Source organism: Lactuca sativa, chromosome 9 (assembly GCF_002870075.4).
Source record: "Lactuca sativa cultivar Salinas chromosome 9, Lsat_Salinas_v11, whole genome shotgun sequence".
NCBI lineage: Eukaryota > Viridiplantae > Streptophyta > Magnoliopsida > Asterales > Asteraceae > Lactuca > Lactuca sativa.
In genome coordinates this window covers 147277177-147300465 of record NC_056631.2, presented here as the reverse complement: position 1 = coordinate 147300465, position 23289 = coordinate 147277177, and the positions used below count along the sequence as shown (strand labels likewise).

Sequence of the window (23289 nt, the reverse complement as noted above, 5' to 3'; positions counted from 1 at the left end):
TCCCCAGGTGGAGAGGGAGCGTTTGGCCCAGGCGTTTCTGACCCTCAAGTAGGGTACTGAGTTTGTTACGGTGATTACCAGGATGTTCCATGAGAGGGCGATGTTCTGCCCTGAGCACGTGTCTACAGAGCAGGCACGTATGAGCCGATATCTGAGTATCTTGAGGCGAGACATTAGGGAGTTCGTGGCGAACTACTCGTACCGGAAATTTGCCGAGCTTCAGGAAAATGCCCGGAAGAGGGAGATTGAGCTAGAGACTCAGGCCAGGGAGGAGGCTGAGTCTCAAGGGAGGGATCGGCGACGGACACAGTCCCAGCTCGCAGCCAAGCGGGCCAAGCCCGCTGATCCCAAATCTGGGAGCCAGAAGGGCCGCACTTATGGAAAGTGCAGCAAGGGTCATGATGGATTTTGTAGAGCTGGGTCTTGCTACAAGTATGGCAAGGAGGGGCATATGGCCAAGGACTGCCCCAAGGGGTTTGCAGTGTGTTTTCACTGCAATCAGACCGGACACCAGAAGGCGGAGTGTCCGCAGTTGCGGGGATCAACTCAACGAGCACCTCAGGGATCTGCCCCTGCCGCCATCAGAGCTACTGAGGTTCGTCCAGTGAAGGCCGAGGCACCGAGGGCACGAGGGAGAGCCTTTCAGTTGACCGCGGAGGAGGTTCGCGCAGCGCCCGATGTTGTGGCTGGTATGTATTCTTTCGTGTATTTATTTTGATGTTGAGATATTATGCTTATATTATGTTATGCGTAGGTACTTTTCTTGTGAATTCTATGCCTGCCTTGGTGTTATTTGACTCGGGTGCGAGTCGGTCTTTTATATCTTTGGATTTTAGTGAGCATATCAGTGTTAGTCGCGAGGCGCTGAGTCGGCCTCTGAGGGTTTCCATAGCTGACGAGAGGGTGATATATGCCACGGATGTGATCCGTGGGTACGTGTTCGAGGTTTTCGATGTTGAGTTCCCGATTGATTTGGTTCCCATTGCGATGGGTGACGTCTGTGTCATTATGGGCATGGACTGGTTGAGCAGATTTGGTGCGGTTATCGACTGCGAGCAGCAACTGGTGACCACACAAGACCCTAGTGGGGGAGTTCTTACGGTGTACGGCGAGGGTACCCGTTCTGGATCAGCGTTTTGTTCGGCTGCTAGGGTGAGGCAGTGTCTACAGCAGGGCTGTAAGGGTTTTGTGGCGTACGTGTCAGATACGCGGTTTCATTCTGAGAGGCCGGGGTCAGTGGAGGAGGTTCCGATAGTGCGTGAGTTTCCGGATGTATTTCTAGAGGAGTTGTCAGGTGTGCCTCCCGTGAGGCAAGTAGAGTTCAGTACCGATTTGGTTTCGGAGGCCGCGCCTATCGCCAAGGTGCCTTATCATCTTGCACCTCCAGAGATGCAAGAGTTATCCTCGCAGCTTCAGGAGCTGTTGGGGAAGGGTTTTATTCGGCCGAGTAGCTCGCCGTGGGGAGCTCCTATCATGTTTGTCAAGAAGAAGGATGGTTCACACCGGATGTGCATTGATTACCGGGAGTTGAACAAGCTGACGTTCAAGAACCATTACCCATTGTCGAGGATCGACGATTTGTTCGATCAGTTGCAGGGAGCATCTTGGTTCTCCAAGATCGATTTGAGGTCTGGATATCATCAGGTGAGGGTGCGAGATGAGGACATCCAGAAGACAGCGTTCAAGACGCGTTATGGGCATTACGAGTTTGTGGTGATGCCCTTCAGGCTCACCAATGCCCCAACAGTGTTCATGGATCTCATGAACCGGGTGTGCAGGCCGATGTTGGATCGGTCAGTGATTGTATTCATCGAAGACATCTTGGTATATTCGAGATCTAGAGAGCAGCATGAGGAGCATTTGAGGGAGATCCTCGGAGTTTTGAGATCGGAGAGGCTTGATGCCAAATTCTCCAAGTGTGATTTCTAGTTGCGAGAGGTCCAGTTCCTGGGACATCTCGTTAACCAGGAAGGGATACTGGTCGACCCGGCCAAAGTTGAGGCGGTGATTAGTTGGGAGGTGCCGAGGTCACCCTCCGAGATCAAGAGTTTTCTAGGGTTGGCCGGTTATTATCGGAGATTTATCAGGGATTTCTCTAAGATCGCAGTGCCACTCACCAGGTTGACCCGGAAGGGTGTCACTTTTTCATGGGGCCCCGAGCAGCAGGCCTCCTTTGAGACGCTTCGCCAAAGGTTATGTGAGGCCCAGGTGTTAGCCCTCCCGGAGGGAATGGAGGACTTTGTGGTATACTGTGATGTGTCGATCTTGGGGTTGGGAGCGGTGCTGATGCAGAGAAGGCATGTGATAGCATATGCATCGAGGCAGTTGAAGCCTCATGAGACGAGATATCCCACCCATGATCTAGAGTTGGGGGCAGTGGTGTTCGCTCTCAAGATTTGGTGTCACTACCTGTATGGGGTTCGGTGTACGATATACACAGACCACAAGATTTTGAAGTATTTGATGGATCAGCCCAACCTAAATATGCGTCAGAGAAGGTGGTTGGATGTGGTCAAGGATTATGATTGTGAGATCCTGTACCACCCAGGCAAGGCTAATGTGGTAGCCGATGCACTGAGCCGCAGGGCGGAGAGCACCCCGCTGTGGGATGTATGTTTGAGATTGACCGTGATAGCTCCAGTGTTGGACGCCATTCGTGGGGCACAGGCCGAGGCTGTACAACCCGAGATGCAGAAGAAGGAGCGAGTTGTTGGATTGATTTCAGAGTTTGTTACTAATGTTCGGGGGCTAATGACATTCCAGGGGCGTATCTGGGTGCCGTTTGTGGGGGGAACGCGTACCATTTTGATGGAGGAGGCTCATCGGTTGAAATTTTCGATCCATCCGAGGGCTACTAAAATGTATTTGGACCTGAGGAAAGAGTATTGGTGGCCCTGTATGAAGAGGGATGTTGCGTGGTTTGTTGAGAGGTGATTGACTTGTCGTAGGGTTAAGGCCGAGCACCAGAGACCGCATGGGAAGTAGCAGCCGTTGGATGTTCCCGAATGGAAGTGGGAACAGATCACCATGGATTTTATCACCAAATTGCCAAGGACCGCTAGGGGAGTTGATGCAATTTGGGTGATTGTGGACAGATTGACAAAAAGCGCTCACTTCCTTGCTATCAGCGAGTTCTTCCGTAGAGAAGTTAGCAGAGATGTACGTGAGGGAAGTGGTATCTCGGCATGGGGTGCCGATCTCGATTGTCTCAGACCGGGATGTACGTTTCACTACCAAATTTTGGAAGAAGTTTCATGAGGAGTTGGGTACTAGGCTGCATTTTAGTACCGCCTATCACCCCCAGACGGACGGACAGAGTGAGCGGACGATTCAGACGCTCGAGGACATGCTTCGGGCATGTGTGTTGGATTTCGGGGGAAGTTGGGATACGTACTTGCCCTTGGCAGAGTTTTCCTACAACAACAGCCATCATTCGAGCATTGGTATGCCTCCCTTTGAGCTATTGTATGGGAGGAGGTGCAGGACCCCCATTTGCTGGGGAGAGGTGGGTCAGCGTGTGATGGGCAGTACAGAGATAGTGCTTCAGACGACAGAGCAGATCCAGCAGGTCAGACAGAGGTTGTTGACCGCTCCGAGTCGTCAGAAGAGTTATGCGGACAGACGCCGGTCCGAGCTTGAGTTTCAGGTCGGCGACTTTGTGCTCCTAAAGGTCTCTCCTTGGAAAGGAGTGATTCGATTCAGGAAGAGGGGCAAGTTGGGACCTCGATTCATTGGTCCATTTCGAGTGATCGCGAGGGTAGGCCGGGTAGCCTATCGTTTAGAGTTGCCAGCAGAGTTGGGGCAGATTCATGACACTTTCTATGTGTTGCAGCTGCGGAAGTGTATAGCCGATGAGTCGGCAGTGGTTCCGTTGGAGTATATTCAGGTGGATGCGAGCGTGAATTATGCCGAGAAACCAGTGGCAATCAGAGATCGAAAAGTCAAGGTTCTGAGGAACAAGGAGGTACCCTTGGTTTTGGTTCAGTGGCAGCATCGGAAGAGGTCCGAGATGACCTGGGAGCCGGAACGTGAGATGCGTGAGCAGCATCCGGAGTTATTTGCAGAGCGAGACTTCGAGGGCGAAGTCTAGTTCTAGTGGGGGAGAATTGTAACAGCCCGGATTTCCAGGTATTATTTTATTCACGTATTTTTGGTGATTTGTAAGGGGATTCGGCGAGTTGGAGCTCAAACTCGCCGAGTAGGATCGCGGTTTGGACGCGGGTTCGCATTTGGACTCAGCGAGTCCATGCTGTTTAATGAAACCCTAATTTTCGGGGTATGAGACCTATTTAAAGGGCCTTATGGCCATCATTTGTGCTCACCAGTCCATAGAGAGAAACCCTAGAGTGCTTGAACGTTTTGAGAAAGAAAGGAAGCATTTCTTGACCTTTGTGTGTTGTTTAGCAAAGGAGAGGGAGGTTGTAGCCAAGAGGAAGCAAAGGAGGTTGCTATACTGTGGATTTGAAGCTTAGATCATCGATCTAGAGGTATGATTTCGGCTCATCTTCTGTTTTGTGAAGTATAATTAGATTTAGGGTTTCTTGTGGCCTTTGTTGGGTTGATTTGATGGCCAAATAGTCCCTTGCTAGTGATGAGGCTTTGGATCTGGATCCATAGAGGTCTAGAGAGCCTCATTCATCAAGCTTTATGAAGAACAATGGAGGTTATGACCTTGAGTTGTGGTATTTGTAGCTAATTCATCATATATGGTCATATAAAGGTTGTATGTACACCAAGATAGCGACTTTACGTGATAAATAAGCTTGGAAGGACTGGATCTATGAGTTAGTGGATCAAATCTGACCTTAGGTGTGAGTTTGAGTCATTGCATGGCATGAACTCGCCGAGTCCGAAGAACAGACTCGGCGAGTAGCATGATGATTTCCCAGTACCACTCAGCGAGTGGTCTTGTCGAGTTGGGGGATTGACTCAGTGAGTCAGGGAGAGTCAGAGTGGGTTCATAGGTGGACTGAGTCAAGATGGGACTCGCCGAGTTGTTCTTGAGACTCGGCGAGTTGAGTCGTGGAAGCCCCACAACTCATACCAGGTGACACTCGTCGAGTTAGGAGAATACTCGACGTGTCAGGTGAGGATTTCAGGGAAATCAGTGTATGCGCTCAGACTCGCCGAGTCGCTTTGGTGCACTCGCCAAGTCCGGTCAAAGTTGACCGTTGACCAGAGTTGACCATTGTTGACTTAGTAGGATTAGTCAACCTTAGTCTTGAAAGTGTTACATAGAAATATGTGTTGTATATAGGAGGATTATAGCTCGAGGGATCGAGCACGAGTGATTCAGGGATTTGCAACTTATCGAGATACACGAGGTGAGTCTTCTCACTATACTTTACCTTGAGTAGGTAACCAGAGTTATGATACAGTGTTTGTATGATATATGTGTTATGTGTTGCATTGCATTATTCTATGTGATTTATGTTGTGCATGTTTACAGAGTTAGAACCTGAGGGTTCACAGAGTTTGGGTGCACGGACCCACAGAGTTATAGCCTCGAGTGGCTAGTATTTGTTATATGTGTTATTTTGGGGAACTCACTAAGCTTTGTGCTTACAGTGTTTGGTGTTATTTGTTTCAGGTACTAGTGACGACCGTGGGAAGGCACCGGCTTGATCAGTACACACGCACGAGATTTTACGATTATGAGATTTTGGGATTTTGTATGGCTAGGATTGAATTTCGAACATGGGTGTTTTTATGAATATTAAGTGAATTATGTTTTTATAAAATTCGAAAATTTGTTTTGAAATTTACGGTGTTACATACCGCAGGAGTATTTGGATTTGAGATAGGGTACAGAGACAGTGACGAAGATCACCAAGATGTTCACAAAGAGAGTTATGTTTTGCCCTGAGTTTGCTACATCTGAGCAGGCTCAGATGACCCGTTACTTGAGCATGCTCAAGTTGAAGATCAAACAGTTTGTTTCTACTCAGCGCTTGTTTCTACTCAGCACTACAGTTCACTGTTGGAGATGCAGGATGCCTCCAGGTGGTATGAGATTGAGATTGATCTGCAGAAAACAGAGCAGAGGCCGGCCCCGGCACAGTCACAGCTTGCACCAAAGCGGTTTAAGACCGCTGATGACAAATCTGGGGGCCAGAAGGGCTACAATTATGGCAAGTGAGATAAGGCGCATGAGGGTGTTTATCGGTCATGTTATGGGTGCCATAATTATGGCCGACATGCCGCCAACAGGCTCCAGCACTCAGTTCCAGGATTTGTTATCGTTGTGACCATTTTGGCCATGTGAAAGCCAATTTTCCATCGCTCGCTGCCAGACTGAAATAGACTCCAAATCTGGCTACATTGAGGATCACTGATGGGAGTCAGGGCAGGGCGGAGCCCCCGAGGTCTCGAGGTCGTGCGTTCCAGCTTACTGCCAAGGAGGCCACGGCAGCACCAAATGTTGTGACTAGTATGCTTCTATCCCTTATCTTATTGATTATATATGTTTTATGCTCATATGTTTGTACCTTTATTAGGTACGTTCTTAGTGAACTCCTTGCCTGCTCTTGTGTTGTTCGACTCAGGTATGAGTCGGTCCTTTCTTTTAGCATTTACATCATATTTAAGCCCCTAATCTTGGATTTTGGGTTTCATTTCCAGCTTCGTCACCCATTAGATCTTTGATCAAACCCGAATAGCTTGCTCTTCCTTTGTGAGCTTATTCTTGAAGTTTTGGTGTCTTTAGAAGGAAAAAGAAGACCCTTATGGTGTAGAAGACCTCTTGGCAATCTTGGATTTAAAGTCTGAGCCATTTTTGGAACATCGTAAGTATTCAAGATCGAAACTTTATGATGTTAGCTTCTATATCTAGATGTATTGTTCCTTCTTCTTCATATTATAGAAGTTTATATGGGAGGATTCCATAAAGTTGGCAACTTTATGGGTCCTCATGCTCCCTTGAAGATTGTGTTTAATGGATTTGAGGTTTGACTGAGTTTTGATGTCATTCATGAGAATATGGTTCCATTTCTTTTTTCATATTTGACCTTTTATGAGATCAAGACATACATGTCTATAAAGCACTGATTTTTAAGATGCTTTTAGAATAAGAAGGTCCTCTGGAAAATTGGAATGGACGGCCTTAAGGAATAACAGTTAAATATGTTACGTGTCAAAAATTTTTGTAGTCACTACGTGACCATATGGGGGTCATGAGATAACAAAGAGATCTATCACAATTATTTTGCCTAGTTTAGTCAGGATGTGGCGATGATTTTGGGTCACGACTGAGTTCTCGAATCCGAAATTTTGAATTGGTGTTGAACTTGCTTGCTACATCGTGATTATGACCATGGGTTGGTCAGGACATAAGAACACTTTTGGTATTGTGGTTGTTGTCTTTGACTTTGACCGTTGAATTTTGCCGTTAAGTTGACATTTGGTTGACTAGGGTTTTGGAGTGTAGACTGAGAAGGTATTGTTTATTGTTGTTAGGTGCCTTGTAGGATCAGTCTTTGTTGGGTTAGATCTATGGTGTATAGTTGCTACTTGCGAGGTGGATTTTTTAACTACACTTGCTTGTGTGGTAGTATATGAATGTTAACCAACGGTGTCTTATTTGTTGAATTATGTTATATGTGAACTATGTTGTTGATAAGTCCTGGATTGTTGTGAGTCCAAGTGAGTGTTGATAGTCCTTAGGGTTCCTGATAACCCATGAAGGTTGTTGTTAATCCACAATGCGTGCTGTTAGCACATTTGGACCGTTGATAGTCAAAGTTGCTGACAACCCTTGGATGGTTATTATGTTGTAATGTATGCGATATTTTGGGAAACTCACTAAGCTTTTTGGCTACAGTTGTGGATTAATTATTTTACAGGTACATACCAGATTACGAAGGCGAGCCTACACACACATATCAACAGATTCATGATTGGAGATTCTACATTTTCTTCTTATTAACTCAAATTTCTAAATAATGGTTTTTAAACATATGGGTTTCCCTAATTGTAATTTTGTTAAAATGGATGTTTTATTATTTTAAAAATGAACAAATTTAGCATGGGTTTTCTAAGATGTTACATCTTCAAGCGATTATAATAGAGAAGTATGGATGAACAGAATGAACTAAAAGAAACTGAATAACTAAATTGAGTACTACATGTTATATAGGGAAGAAATACCTAGTTTATTGATGTCCATAATATGTGTCCATGAGTTCGGAATATCGGTCTATTTGTATGGTTTTGACTACCGTACTCTGGAAGAGATTTTGTTTGTCCGGAATGTACGTTGTCAGAATTTGGATCGAAAACAACACCTACAACCAAATACTTTGAAATGAATCGTACTTCTCTGGAATGCCCTATTCCGTAAAAAGTTGTTTTTCCAAAACTTGTAAAGTTGGCTATTAATAATAAATTACTCAATTATAAGAGTTAATTTGCTTATTTTCCCTTAATTTATTTTCCAAGATGCATTTATTTGGACTTTCCCAACTTCAAATAATTTGTATGCCACATCTCTAGTTTTCACTACAAGAAATATACCCTTTAGCGGCGACACTATTATCGGCGACAAAGGACTTTACCGGCGACTTCAGATATTGTCGCCGCTAAAAACCAATGTTGCCGGTAATAGTGTCACCGCTAAAGGGTTGCCACCCGAATCCGCACTTTCCCCCTCTGTTACATCTGAACCGTTCGATGAGATATCCAATCCAACGGGTGGGGTGTCTTATCCTGTCTAACCTAATATCGGCGACATATATGTCGCCGCTAAAGGTTAAAAAAAGTCGCCGCTAATAGTTCACTAAAAATGACGTGGTACCCTCCCCTCCAGTTTGTCGTCGCTATTAGTTGATTGTCGTCGGTAGAGGGTTAGGTGTCTCCGCTAAAGGAGTCGCCGCTATTGCTTCTTGCAGATAAAAAAATCGCATGCAAAAACCCTCCATTCTTCATTCTTCTTTCTGTTTGCTCCCAATTTCCTTCACCATTTCGCCGTTTTTCTCTTTAATTTGGTTCTTCCAAGCAAATTTCTCCCCATATTGTTCCAAGCAAATTTCTCTAGGTGTGGTTAAAGCTTTTGGGACCAATTTCTAACTACATTTCTTGAAGAAAGGTAAGTTGATTTGGTAATTTCATTTTTAATTTGTATGTTAATTTCGATTTGTAGCTTCGTCTAGTGATTGAATGGTAATAAATTGTTCATATTCTTGTTTTTGGTGGTGTCATTTTGGATTAGAAGTAAGTTATTCAATTTCTTGTTTGTGGTGATTGAATGGCAATTAGTTGTATAACTTCCACTTGTAGTTTAGCCTTTAAGGACATTTGATGATTATTAAAAGCTGAATTTGATGACTAAATTGGAATAAATTGTTCAATTTCAGTGACTTTGGTGGTGTTGTTCAGTTTTTCCGGTGAGGGTACTTTCGGGTGAAGACTAGTTTTTCCGGCTACATATCCGTTGATTTCCACCACTACAGGTTCTATTATTTCATTTTTTGTGAATTTTGTATTTATATGTGAAATTATGTGAAATTGTCATATGTGAAAATTAGATTGCATATTTCGTATTTGTTAGATTATATGTGAATTTGGTATATATATACATATATATATATATATATATATATATATATATATATATATATATATATGCCAATGTATGTGTGTTTGATGTATATTTGGTATATTAGTATTTGGTAGAAATTATATGTATTTGTTATAAGTAGGATGTTATTGTGTGTATGTGAATGTATGTATGTTTGTTGTAAATTCGGTATATGATTGTGAAACTTTTGTATTTGGTATAAATAGGATGTTATTATGTATATATGTGAAATTATGTGTATTTGGTTTAAGTAGGATGTTATTTTGTGTGTATGTGTATGTATTTGTATTTGGTGTATATGTGGTGTATGTATGTAAAAGTATGTGAATTTCATCCACTTATGTATTATGTAAAACTATGTGGTTTTGTTATAAGTAGGATGCTATAATTGAAAAAAAAATTATTTTAAAAACTTATATACAAAAACTAGAAAGTTTCTAGTTTTTACCCAACCTAACTCCAAATTAATTAACCAATAAGTTATATAGTTAACTTATAATCTTCAAATTAATTTATAAGGTTATATTTAATGTTCTTATGTATTATGTAAAATTATGTGGTTTTCTTATAAGTAGGATGCTATAATTGAAAAAAATAAAAATAAATTATTGTTATAATTGGAAAAAAAAACACAAAAAAAATTATAAAATTGTGTAAAAACTTATATACAAATACTAGAAAGTTTCTAGTTTTTAAATTTTTTATTTGCAACATATTTATATAATGTTATAAATTATATATATATATATATATATATATATATATTAATCTCGACAGTAAAAAAGAACAACACAACAACATAATATGTATGTAAAAGTATGTGAATTTCATGTTCTTATGTATTATGTAAAATTATGTTGTTTTCTTATAAGTAGGATGCTATAATTGAAAAAAATACAAATAAATTATTGTTATAATTGGAAAAAAAACACAACAAAATTATAAAATTGTTTAAAAACTTATATACAAATACTAGAAAGTTTCTAGTTTTTAAATGTTTTATTTGCAACATATATATATATATATATATATATATATATATATATATATATATATATATATATATATATATATATATATATATATATATATATATATATATTAATCTCGACCGTAAAAAAGAACAACACAACAACATAATATGTATGTAAAACTATGTGGTTTTCTTATAAGTAGGATGCTATAATTGAAAAGAAAATAAAAATTAACTATTGTTATAATTGAAAAAAAAACACAAAAAAAATTTATAAAATTGTTTAAAAACTTATATACAAATTACAAGTAATTGTAATTAGAATTAATTAAAAAATGCATAAATAACAAATTTTAATTTAATTTTTTTAATTTTTTAATTTTTTATTTTTTTATTATTTTATTTGTAAAAAAAATGTGGATTGAAAAAAAAAAACAATGCTAATTCTTTATACTAAACTCTAAACCCAAAATTATGTTTCAGCAACATCATGTCTATTGATAAAAGCTGGACTACTAATCCATATCGAAACCATCCCGAGTTCCAAGCAGGACTCAAAGCTTTTATCGAGCAGTCGAAGTCACACCTTGATAGTAATGGTAAAATCAGATGTGCGTTTGAAAAATGTGATAACCGTTACTTCAAGTACCCGACTGCAGTTGCACGCCATATATTTATAAATGTTTTAGTAAGTCGTACAAAATTTGGATCTATCATGGTGAATCTTTTATTCCTCCAATCGTCTTGCCAAGTAACCAAATGGTCGATTTAATCGACGATGTGATGTGGGAGTCGAGATAAAATGATACCAACCTTGATGAAGGAACCTCGAATACAAGTGGTAGCGGTGTGGATGATGATTTTGCATAGTTGTTGGAAGAAATGGAAACTCAATTGTATCCTGGTTGCATCTTTTCTTCCCTTGAGTTTCTAGCAAAGTTAATGCATATCAAGGTGAACAACAAATGGACTGATAGTTCATTTGATCAACTCCTTGAGTTGTTGCAATTAGCATTTCCCAAAGGCAACAAGGTTTCCCTTTAATATTATCTAGCCAAAAAGAAACTAAAGTCTATTGGCCTGGGGTATGAGTCGATACATGTGTGCAAAAACGATTGTTGTCTCTTTTGGAAAGAACATGATTCATTGCAAGTTTGTCCCGTTTGTAAAGAGAGCCGATGGATTGATAAAAACACCAAGGGTAAGAAAGTACCTCATAAGGTGTTACGGTACTTTCCTATGACCCCTAGACTACGAAAATTATATTGTTCAAGGTACACTGCCAAAAATATGATTTGGCATAGTACCAGACATTCAAAAGATGGTGTGATGCTTCATCCTGTTGATGGGGAACATTGGTAAGATTTTGATAAAAAATACCCCGAATTCTCGAGTGAACCCTATAACGTACGCCTTGGTCTTTCAGCTGACGGTTTCAATCCATTTGGAAACATGTGTAATCTACATAGCACATGGCTGGTCATACTCACCACATACAATCTGCCACACTGGCTTTGTATGAAAGAGTCATCATTCATGTTGACTTTGTTGATTCCAGGCCCGAAAGCTCCTGGTAAGGATTTGGATGTTTTCTTTAGACCGAAGGTGGAAGAGCTTAAACATTTGTGGAACTCAGGCGTACGTATTAAACATGCGGCAACAAACACATTCTTCACGATGAGAGCTATGTTGCTGTGGACAATAAACGATTGGCCAACTCGTAGTAGTCTATCAGGTTGGAGTGGGAAAGGGTATAGAGCATGTGCTACTTGCAATGAAAACACTCCTTCGTACCGTGTAACAAACAAAGTTATATATATATCAGTGATCGTCATTTCCTAGATGATAATGATCCTTTAAGAAAGAGGTTGGACTTTAACGAGATGGAAGAGACAAGACCCGCTCCGAGACACTTTAGTAATGATGACATACAAGAGCAACTAGGTCGCCTACTAACTCGTAAACCGGGTAAACATCCTGAGCGTGGAGGCGGGGAGGCAAAGCGGCAAGATTATGAGTTGAACTGGTCGAAACGAAGCATTTTCTACGAACTCGAGTATTGGTCTTCTCTACAGTTGAAACACAACATAGATCTCATGCATGTCCAGAAAAATGTGGACGAGAGTTTTTTAGGTACTCCACTAATGAACGATAAAAGCAAAGACACATCAAATGCACGAGAGGACTTGAGAATTCTAAACATTTAGAGACATGAATGGTTGCAAAAAAATGGTGACAAGTTTCATAGACCCCAAGCAAGATACTCTTTCACGAAATCTACTCGACAACTCTTTTGTCAATTTATAAAAGAGGTTAAACTGCCGGATGGGTTTGGTTCTAACATCAGTAAGAAAGTGAACGATACCAATACTAACATTATTGGGTTGAAATTGCATGACCACCACATTCTTATGCAACGTTTGATACTGATTGGAGTAAGAGGGTTGTTAGACAAAGATACGTATACACCTATTGTAGACCTTTGTACGTTTTTCAAGCAACTTCGTTCCAGAACATTGAAGGTGGAGGATATGAGGAAAGCAAAAGTAGACATTATTGCAATCTTGTGCAAGTTAGAATTGATTTATCCTCCAGCGTTTTTTGACATTATGGTTCATTTAGTTTTGCATTTACCTGATGAAGAGATTGTCTGAAGCCCTGTATGTATGAGATGGATGTATCCCTTCAAAAGGTACATGAAAAGACTAAAAAACTATGTCAGAAACAAGGCGAAGCCGGAAGGTTCTATAGCTGAGGGTTATGTTGTTGAAGAAGCTTTAGTATTTTGTTCGATGTACCTTCAAGATGTAAAGAATCGTCCGAAAAGAAATGTAGATGTTGTCATTGAAAAAACAAATTTTTAGATGTTTGAGTCTAAATGTCGACCGACCAGCACAACTCAACTCAAAACTCTTAATTTAACAGAAATGCATAACATGGAATGGTTTGTATTGAATAGCTGTGAAGAAGTCAGACAGTATATCAAGTAATTAATCTTATCTCTAACTTTCATCCTTAATTTTTTTATCTTTTTAAATCTATATATTTTGGTAATCAACATAGGAAATTCAAATCTGAGCATCCCCAAAGTGATGAAAAGAGAGAATGACGTAATTGGTTTCATAAAAAGGTAATATAAATTAATAAACAAATTTGTTTCATTAATCTATTGAATACATAATACATATTAATTTATAATTTCTAGGTTCATCAAATGAAAATAGAAAACTCTCCAGAATTCCACAAAGATTTATCGGCTCTTGCAATGGGTCCGCAAATGAATGCTTATTCTTACACCGCATGCATAGTCAATGGTGTTAGGTTTATGGTACTTAGTCATGAAACACAACGTACAACACAAAACTCTAGGGTTTTAGCAGTGCGTGAGAAATGCGAGAAATATTATGGCCAGTTAGAAGAGATTATAAAGTTGAGGTATACACATGATTATTCAACTGTACTATTTCGTTGTAAGTGGTTTGATACTCGAACAGGAGTTATTTCTAGTGATAATTTCACCAGTATCGACACACAACGCGAAGCATACAAAGATGATCAACTCATATATGCTTCACAAGCCAAACAAGTGTTCTACATCAAAGAGCCAAACAATAACCATCAGTGTGTTGTCGAGCATGTTAATCATCGAAGTATTTCTCACACGAAAATGTAGACAATTTCGATTTACTTCAAAATATCTCTTCATCCGATGCTCCACTTTTTATCGATTTCAGCATGTACTTTCAAAACATTCCTAGAGTCATTGTTGATGTAGAAAGTGCAACTGAAGTTCATCCACCAACTGGTAGAGTCAATGATGTTTCTGGTTGCGAGACTGATTACGATGAGACCGATTCTGATTATGACACCGAAGAAGACACTGAAGGATATGAGGAAGATTCAAATTAGAATAGTTCTTATGTAATGTGTATTTGTAATATGTGTTTGTAATATGAACTTTATTTTTATTTTGTAATATGTGTTTGTAATATATGTTTGTAATATGTGTTTTTATATCTTATAGTTTTTCAGGAAATGATTGAGCATATGGATTTTATTTATGTATACCATGGCTGCTGTCATGGGTTGTGGAGATGGGGGAGACGGAGCTGAGAACCCACCTATCCCAGGTGGTAGAGGTGTCGGTCAACATGAGCAAGACGGTAAATATTATTATGAATTTTTATTTTATATTTTTGTTCAATTATTAGAAATTAAATATCATTTCTAATAATTTTTAATTATATTTGTAGTTGAGGAACGTGCCTGAAGGAAAGTTCGAGGCAAAGCAAAAACATAAAACTTGAAAAAGCAATCTTACGGAACCAGGGGAAACCAATTAGTTTGTAATATGATAGGGATATCACATTTGATCCCGTCGGAGAGCCGAAAGACATGTTTTCCCGAGAAGTTGGAAAAACAATGTGGCAGATGGTCCCGTTTGAAAAATGGACTTGGAAAAAAGTTTCCCCTTCAATACAGGATACTGTATTACAACATTTAGCGGTAATTATTTATTTAAATATATTTTATCTGGTTAACTATAATTTTTTTTTACTTGTTTAACTTTTTTTTTTGTAGACAAAGTTTGATTTGGATCAGATATACCAGGATGTACAAGCTAATCTGTTGACAGAGAGTTTCAAGCAGCTTTGTTAAAAGGTTATCGAGAACGTAAAGCTGACGCAAAAGAATATTTTATGTTAGTTGGAGGGTATGATGATATCCCGGGAGCATTAGCCAATCCTCCGGAAGGTATGCTAGTTGATAACTAGGCGAAGGCAGTTGAGTATTTTCAAACGGACGAACACAGAATTGCATCAGAAAGAAACAAAAAAGTCCGTGAAATGCAAACAAGTGTAAATCGTGGGGGTTCGAGCTCGTATAGCAGTACTTGCTATAAGAAGGTACCGTACGATACATGTAATTATTTATTTAAAATATAATCTAATATTTATTTAAAATATAATCTAATATTAGATTATAGCAGTACTTGCTATAATCTAATACTTAAGAGAGCGGAAACGTTTCGCAAAGCTCATACTGATAAGAATAGTGTATTTGTTATTGCTGAGGCGGAACAACAATACGTAAGTATTTAATTATAATTGTATCGTATAATTAAATGTTTATTTATACTAAATTATTACTCACTTTTGGGAGTTAAAGAATTGGTTAGTTGAAGAGCAATTAAAACAAACTCAAGGTGAAAGTGAGTTAACCCCCGCTCAAGAAAGAGCTGCATTCGAGAAAGTATTAGGAGAGCGATGTGGCCATATTAGAGGCATTGGCCGTAAACCTTCTGCTCTCCCGCCGATTTCACAGCCTTTGCAACCATCACAACAAGCATTACAACCATCACAGGTAAAACAATCTACTTTGGTTTTTGTCCCAAGTGCAAGAAATAGCAATGTACTTTGGTTTTCTATCTTAGTTTAAAAATAGCAATCTACTTTAGCATCGTAAAATGCATGTTGAATTGGTAATTTTGGTTTTGTGGTGATTATTTGCTAAAAAGTTTGGTAATTTGGTTTTTGTCCCAAGTGCAAGAAATAGCAATGTACTTTGGTTTTTCTATCTTAGTTTAAAAATAGCAATCTACTTTAGCATCGTAAAATGCATGTTGAATTGGTAATTTTGGTTTTGTGGTGATTATTTGCTAAAAAGTTTGGTAATTTGGTTTTTGTCCCAAGTGCAAGAAATAGCAATGTACTTTGGTTTTCTATCTTAGTTTAAAAATAGCAATCTACTTTAGCATCGTAAAATGCATGTGGAATTGGTAATTTTGGTTTTGTGGTGATTATTTGCCAAAAAGTTTCTTAATTGGGTTTTTGTCCCAAGTGCAAGAAATAGCAATGTACTTTGGTTTTCTATATTAGTTTAAAAATAGCAATGTATTTTGATAGTTTTCTTTATGTTTGACAATCTAACTTATAAGTTATATATATATATATATATATATATATATATATATATATATATATATATATATATATATATATATATATTGTTATTAATTATGTAGTTGGAAAATCTTCGTGCAATGCTCAGCGACCCGGCATGTAGGGATGAGCTTTATTCGTTTTTTCAATCCCACAATAATCAAGGAAATGATGGGAACGAAGATGGTGGTATGTAAGGATGTATTTTATTTGCATATGTTGTCATGCTTTGCTACTTGGTAGATTGTAAAAATTTAATTGTTTTGGTACTCGGATATTATAACTCTTGATATTTAATTGTAATCGGTTGTTTGTCTGTAATTTGCATTGACACTATTATGTTTGATATTTAATCGGATGTTTATTAATATTTAATTTGTAATTAGCGTCGACACTATTATTTTTGATATTTAATCAAATATTGTTATTACCGGCGACATTATCACCGCCAATCAAAATCATTTATTAAAAAAAATGAAAACTATTATTACCGGCGACACTTTTACCGGTGACAAGTGTTATTACCGGCGACGTACTTATTAGCGGCGATAAAACTCATTACCGGCGACATACTTATTAGCGACAACTTTTCTCATTAACGGCGACATAGTGATCAATAGCGACGACTCAGTACCAGCGACTTTTGGGACTTTTACCGGCGACTTTTGTCGCCGGTAATGGTCTTTTTCCTTGTGGTGTTTAGACATATATATAGTTGATGAAAAATATATATTTATTTGGATAATATAAGAAGTTGATTAAGGTTTTCTTGAGAAATTTCATAATCTTTGGAGGTAATAGGATTCAGCGGAATACGACCATAAGTTAAATGTGTACACTTTATATGAGTTATATTATATGTTCAGTTCACATTTCAAAATGTGGAAGTCTTTAGCAGACGTTTCAACTTGCATGAACAAATAGTAACACAAAATTGATATCGACAGTTTTAAATTCAGACAAATTTAAGTTTCGTTTGTTATGATTAATTATAAGTTTGAACATATTTTCATAGTTATAAACGTCAAAATTCTTACACTTGTCATCAAATGAGAATAGTTTTAAATGCTTGTAAATGTGAACAGGATAAATGGTTACACAAATTTCTAACAGGTTAAAAGTATGTACTATGTACTAATGACGTTTTAATATAATTGCCGGTTCAAAAAAAAAATGTACTAATGACGTATTTATTGTAGTTCAGTTCCTTACGAGATGGTAATCTTAAGAGTCAAAAGTCTGGCTGTATTAATATAAGTCAATTTGTTAGGTAAGATGATGTTGTCAACATAAGAATGAGTATATAAATTTTACATGGTTTTAACGAACATCTTAGGTTTGATCAACTGGTTTGTTAATCAACTTAGTATGCCTCAGGTAATTTCCATTCTGTTGCAAATGGCACTTCCATTGTACTTCATATCTTTTCTTTCCCTCCAACTTATTCTTTTATACGCATGCACAAACGCAGGAGATAAAGGTGAAAGTCAGCATGCATTGTCAAAAATGCAGGAAGGAGGTAATGAAGACTGTCACTAAATTATCTGGTGTTGATGAGGTATCGGTGGATTTAAAGAAGGAGATGTTAGTTGTGATTGGGGATGTTGACCCTGTTTGCGTCGCAACTAGCTTGAGAAAGAAACGGAAGGTTGCTAATATTGTAAGTGTTGGTCCATACAAAAAGAAGGATAAGGAAGTCAATAAACCTGTTGGATTTCCAATGATGTATTGTAACACTCCCTATTATGATGGATATGGACGTTTCGTATATGGGTATCCGCCAACCCATGATGCTGGAGGTTGCAACATTCTCTAGATGCTTTTGTACAATAGCACTTTCTAAACATTGTCATGGATTTTAGCCTTTTAGGTGTAATAATTGTCTATTAATTAATAATTTGCTCTACGCTTGCTGATCTTAATCAGATGTATATGGTTTATGTGTTAAAAGCTTTTTATTATAAACTTAGGAGGTCAAACACAATAAGCTTTTTATTATAAACTTAGGAGGTCAAACACAATGAAAAAAAATGCTGTATAATTTAAATAAAGTTTCTTTAAGAGACAGAAAGAATTACTACCAATAAAAACAACACTATCGAAGTGCTAGGAAAATGAAGAACATCAAACGCCAGTTTCAAATGTTTGATGTGAGGATTAGACCAATTATATGCCGATCTAAGACAACTATAAATTCATAAGAAAGAAACCGCTTACATCTTCTCGGCAATTGGAGGACGATTCTTCAATTCTTTGTGATGGGTATGAGATTCATGTTATCCAAACAGACTATATCGTAGTAGGTACTAATCGCAACATCGAAATGTGACTGAGAAACGAGAGACAACAATAAGAAACGAGGAAGCCAAACATAGAATGATGAGGAAGTTAATCTGACAGTCTGAGGAGAATATGATTAACAAACGAGACACGACAATAAGTCAAGTTTCAAGCAATCATGAGTAAGCCAAGTCTCCAGCGAGCATCCAAGTGCAATTGCACAAAAGCTGATCTCGAAAATATCCAAAGTTAGAAGGCACACGGATAGACATGTATCTCTCAATCCATAGGCTAAATATAAATTACCCTTAATAATTGTATTTTCACTTACCATACCCCTTTAATTATCTCTCAGCCCATAGGCTAAATATAAATTAGCCATTAATAATTGTATTTTCCTTACCATACCCCTTTAATAATTATTTGATAGGTAGACTGCAAAATTCAATATTTATAATTAATCAATCATTGTTTGGGAGTTTGTAAAAGTAATTATTAATAATTAATAGTTAAGTTTTTTAAATAGATTAATATATCTTTACTATATTATAAAACAAATCTATTATTTCTAAAAATAGATTGAATAAAATAATAATATTTTTTTTAAGATGTCCAAATCATTAAGTTAATTTTACAACTAATCACTAATAAAAAAATATTAAAATTTAAACAAACTTCTATAAATCTTATTTTCCAAGGTTTTGACCAGATCTTTTTTAATCAAAATAAATACTCAACACCCTATAATTTGGTCATTTTATGAATTTTCTTTATTTTTAATATGACATGTTTCCTAAAACAAACTAATGATTGAATTGAAAATAATTATTCTCCATCGAAAATAAATTAATTGTCGAAACAAACTATTTGTCGCCCGCCGCTTTACGCCGGTAACGACTAGTATATATATATATATATATATATATATATATATATATATATATATATATATATATATATATATATATATATATATATATATATATATATATATATATATATATATTATTTTAATTATTACCTTAGTATTTCCAGCTAATGATTATTACTTATTAATTATTGTATTAATATAATTATTATATTATTAGTTCCAATTAATATTTAATATTTAAACGTGTTGCTTTAATTTTTTTAGTAAACGGTTCTAATCGTTTACAATATTATTTTATTAATTCTGATTTTTTTACGTCCAACGTTAAACTTTTGTCTCACATATTCATAGATGTGATGGTTTTTTTTATTAGTGGCATAATAATGGGCCCATGCAACCATTTGATTCTTGTCTTTACATTGAGTTATATGTTAATAAATATTATAAATTGTAAACAATTAAAATTTATATTATAAATTTTAACATAGTTAATATATTCATGGAAATAATAATAATAATAAGAGTTGGATGTCACAAATAAAATATTTTACATTTATATAGATATCGATGTTTTAAAATTAAATAAAATATTTTAATATGATGTAATTTGAAAATTATTATTTGAAGGTTATAAATCATTTAAATTGTTAGAAATGTAAAATAATAGTATGGGTATTACATTTCTAACACCCAACGAAAAATAGGCAAAAAGTAAAATGATTATGTAATAATTATGACAATTTCAGGAAAAAATTGATGTAATGATTGCGGGTATGGTTAGACTAAAAAGGGGGTGTGGATAGTCTATCCCAATAAATTAACCAAACACAATTTGATCCTATGGTGTATGTATATTTGCCATGAATTCCAACAAACACATCATGCGGATCGCCAACTCACACGAATAACCAATGATGACTTTTTATCTCAATTTATTTAACCTAAAGATTAATTTACTTTTTAACAGTTTCTCCTTCATTTTTTTCAAATTCTGATTTTACACTCCATTGTTAAAGTGATTACTATAGAAAGACTTAACTGCTAGCTTGGTCCTTGTGGTTATCAAAAAAATATAGATGGAGTCAAAAAAAATTTTCAACTTGCACTACTAGTCCAAAATCAATTCTTTTTTGTGGATATGGTCTTTATCAAAGTTAAAAAGACTATTATACCTTTTTAATTTGTTTTTTACATTTATTTTTATATTTATGTGTTTATTTTAGTTTTTTTAACTATTAGAAAATAAGAAAAAAATCCTACCTTATCCTTATTCCACCACATCCATCTCTCTACGTCTCTCTCTCCCTCTCTCCTTCTCTCTCTCTCTCTCTCTCACACACACACACACTAACTCATAGACCTCCTTCATCTACACATCATCTTCCCCAAACGTCCTAAAACCAGTGAACAAAAAACAGAATTAAGCTATAGAAACCCATTTTCTTCTTCTTCAATTAGGTTTACAAACCTAAAGCTTGAAACCCCTTGAACCCAAAAGAAAAATGATTTAAATATACCTAATACAGAGATTCCAGAGAATCAGAACTCTCCCACTGGAGCTCTTTTTGGCTGGTGGTCGATGGTAAGGGTTTCCACCTAAAGTTCGTCAAGTTCATTGATTTTAGCAAATGAGCATAGACACACATACACTTTTTTCAAATTTCAGAGGATCAACACACACACACACACACACACAATTGCCTTCATCGTCATAGGTTCATTGGGATTTCCAAAAGATTTGTGATTTATAAGATGGATCCCATAAAGAAGTGGTATGTAGTGATGGATTTAACCCTAACTATGTGTGATTTCCAGTAAGATGTAGACATCAGGCAAATGAAGATGAAACATGTAAAATCAAAACTGGAATTCAGTTTCAGATGAGATAAGTGAGATTGAAGGCGACAACAATGAAGGATAACATGGATTAGGATCTGTTGAACTCCCTGAAACCATCGAACATTCTTTTCTTAATTTTTCCCATTGTGACCTAGCCGCCGATGAACTCTCTGTCTCTTTTCTTCTTTCTAATCGCGATCTCTAAATAAAAAATGAGTTGTCACATTTCTTTGATTTTTCGTTGTCATGAAGATACATAGGAAGAAGCTTGTCATGGGATCAGGAACGGGGATACAAGAGTGGTTGTTATTTTATTTATCAATGGAGGGAAGGGGTGAGAAGAAGATGATAAGTGCATGGGTTAACTTTTTTTGGCAGAGAGAGAGAGAGAGAAAGAAAGGGAGAGAGAGAGAGAGAGAGACAGAGAGATACGGTGGTATGGGATTTTTTTAATTTTTCGAATATTAGGAAAACATAAAAATAATGTAAAAAAGAAATTAGAAGGGCAAAAAAGTTTTTTCATATTAAACAGGGACCATTTCCACAAAAAACATTCGATTCTGGACTAGTGGTGGAAGTGGAAAAGATTTTGGACTCTATCCATATTTTTTTCATAACCACAGGGTCCAAATTTGCAGTTTAGTCCTATAGAAAGCTCCTCCCATTTTCCGGCATCAAACACCACCATGGAACTCTATTCAGTTGAATGCCATCTACCACTTCCTGTCACCACCGCACCACCACCATTGTTATGCAGTCTTTGCTTCATCGACAACGGAACTGCTTCGTTACCATTGTTACCTCAGTAATACTTCCCTCTCAAAACTTAAGTATCTCTGCACTGATAGTCCGACATTGCGTCATTACCGATGCTCCTGCTTTCACAATATACAAAGGTAGATCCATCGAAATCAAGTACGTTTACTTTGATATTTTTGACATGCCTTTTATTTGTTACGGTTTAATGATTGAAACCAAAATTATAGCTAGTTGAAGTGAACCAATATTCGAAGGTCTGATTAGAGTTTGGGTATGCGTTATGTTTGGCTTTGTTGTTTTTGCAACATTTTTGTTTGAATATCATAAATTGGTTTGGCATTTGATGTTCATATTTGGGTTTTTTTCTTATTCTGGGATTTTAAGGTCAGATATACATATTGTGCATAATCATATTACCTCAGTTTTCCTTTGAATAATCTTATTTTTGATTATGTTATTCATATTGTGAAGGTTATTTGGTTATCGTTTTGAACCAATGCAACTGTTGAGATGTTTGGTTTAAGGATGTTACCCTACATCAAGTTGGACCCCAATTGAAGATTTGTATTTTAATATTTTAGTGGTAAAGATTTGTATTTTTTTATCATGACGAATGCATTTTTGTTTCTAGAAAAGAAGTTATTTTTGTATCTGAAAGACCCAAACTTTTGTATTTTTGAAAGATCCAAACTTTCATACTTCACAATATTATTACTCCAAAACATGCTACTTGCATATTCATAAAAGCAATATTTTACATTGATAAAGAGATTACAAACTACTGGATACAAACCGACTATTACAAAGTGTTATATATTACATAACTACCCAGGATATTGTAATTTATACAAACATAAACTGGAGTACAAAAGTACTATTACAAACTATTCTAAATCTTTCAACAGTATGTGATCATACTAGTTACTTATCACCTGCAATTGTTAAACATTGATAGGGTAAGCGGTGACGCTTAGTGAGTTCAATAATAGATATAATATAACGTTATGCCATATATATACTTCATTATGGCAGAAGCAAAGAGGAACAACAA

General features: G+C 36.9%; 1 protein-coding gene across 1 annotated transcript; it reads left to right on the top strand.

Annotated features, from left to right (window-relative positions):
- Positions 1–17749: 17749 nt before the first annotated feature.
- On the top strand, positions 17750–18395 carry LOC111904787 (heavy metal-associated isoprenylated plant protein 2). The gene is made up of 2 exons (XM_023900510.3): positions 17750–17866; positions 17961–18395. The coding sequence occupies exons 1-2, from the start codon at positions 17804–17806 to the stop codon at positions 18303–18305; spliced, it is 408 nt and encodes a 135-aa protein (XP_023756278.1). The 5' UTR covers positions 17750–17803; the 3' UTR covers positions 18306–18395.
- Positions 18396–23289: the final 4894 nt, after the last annotated feature.

What these genes read in the sequence shown, in the direction of transcription:
- LOC111904787 (XM_023900510.3), top strand. Translation starts at nt 17,804, where the DNA reads ATGGTTTTAACGAACATCTTAGGTTTGATCAACTGGTTTGTTAATCAA. An exon ending in ATCAACTTAGTATGCCTCAG is followed by an intron (nt 17,867 to 17,960) that starts GTAATTTCCATT and finishes GCACAAACGCAG; the next exon opens with GAGATAAAGGTGAAAGTCAG.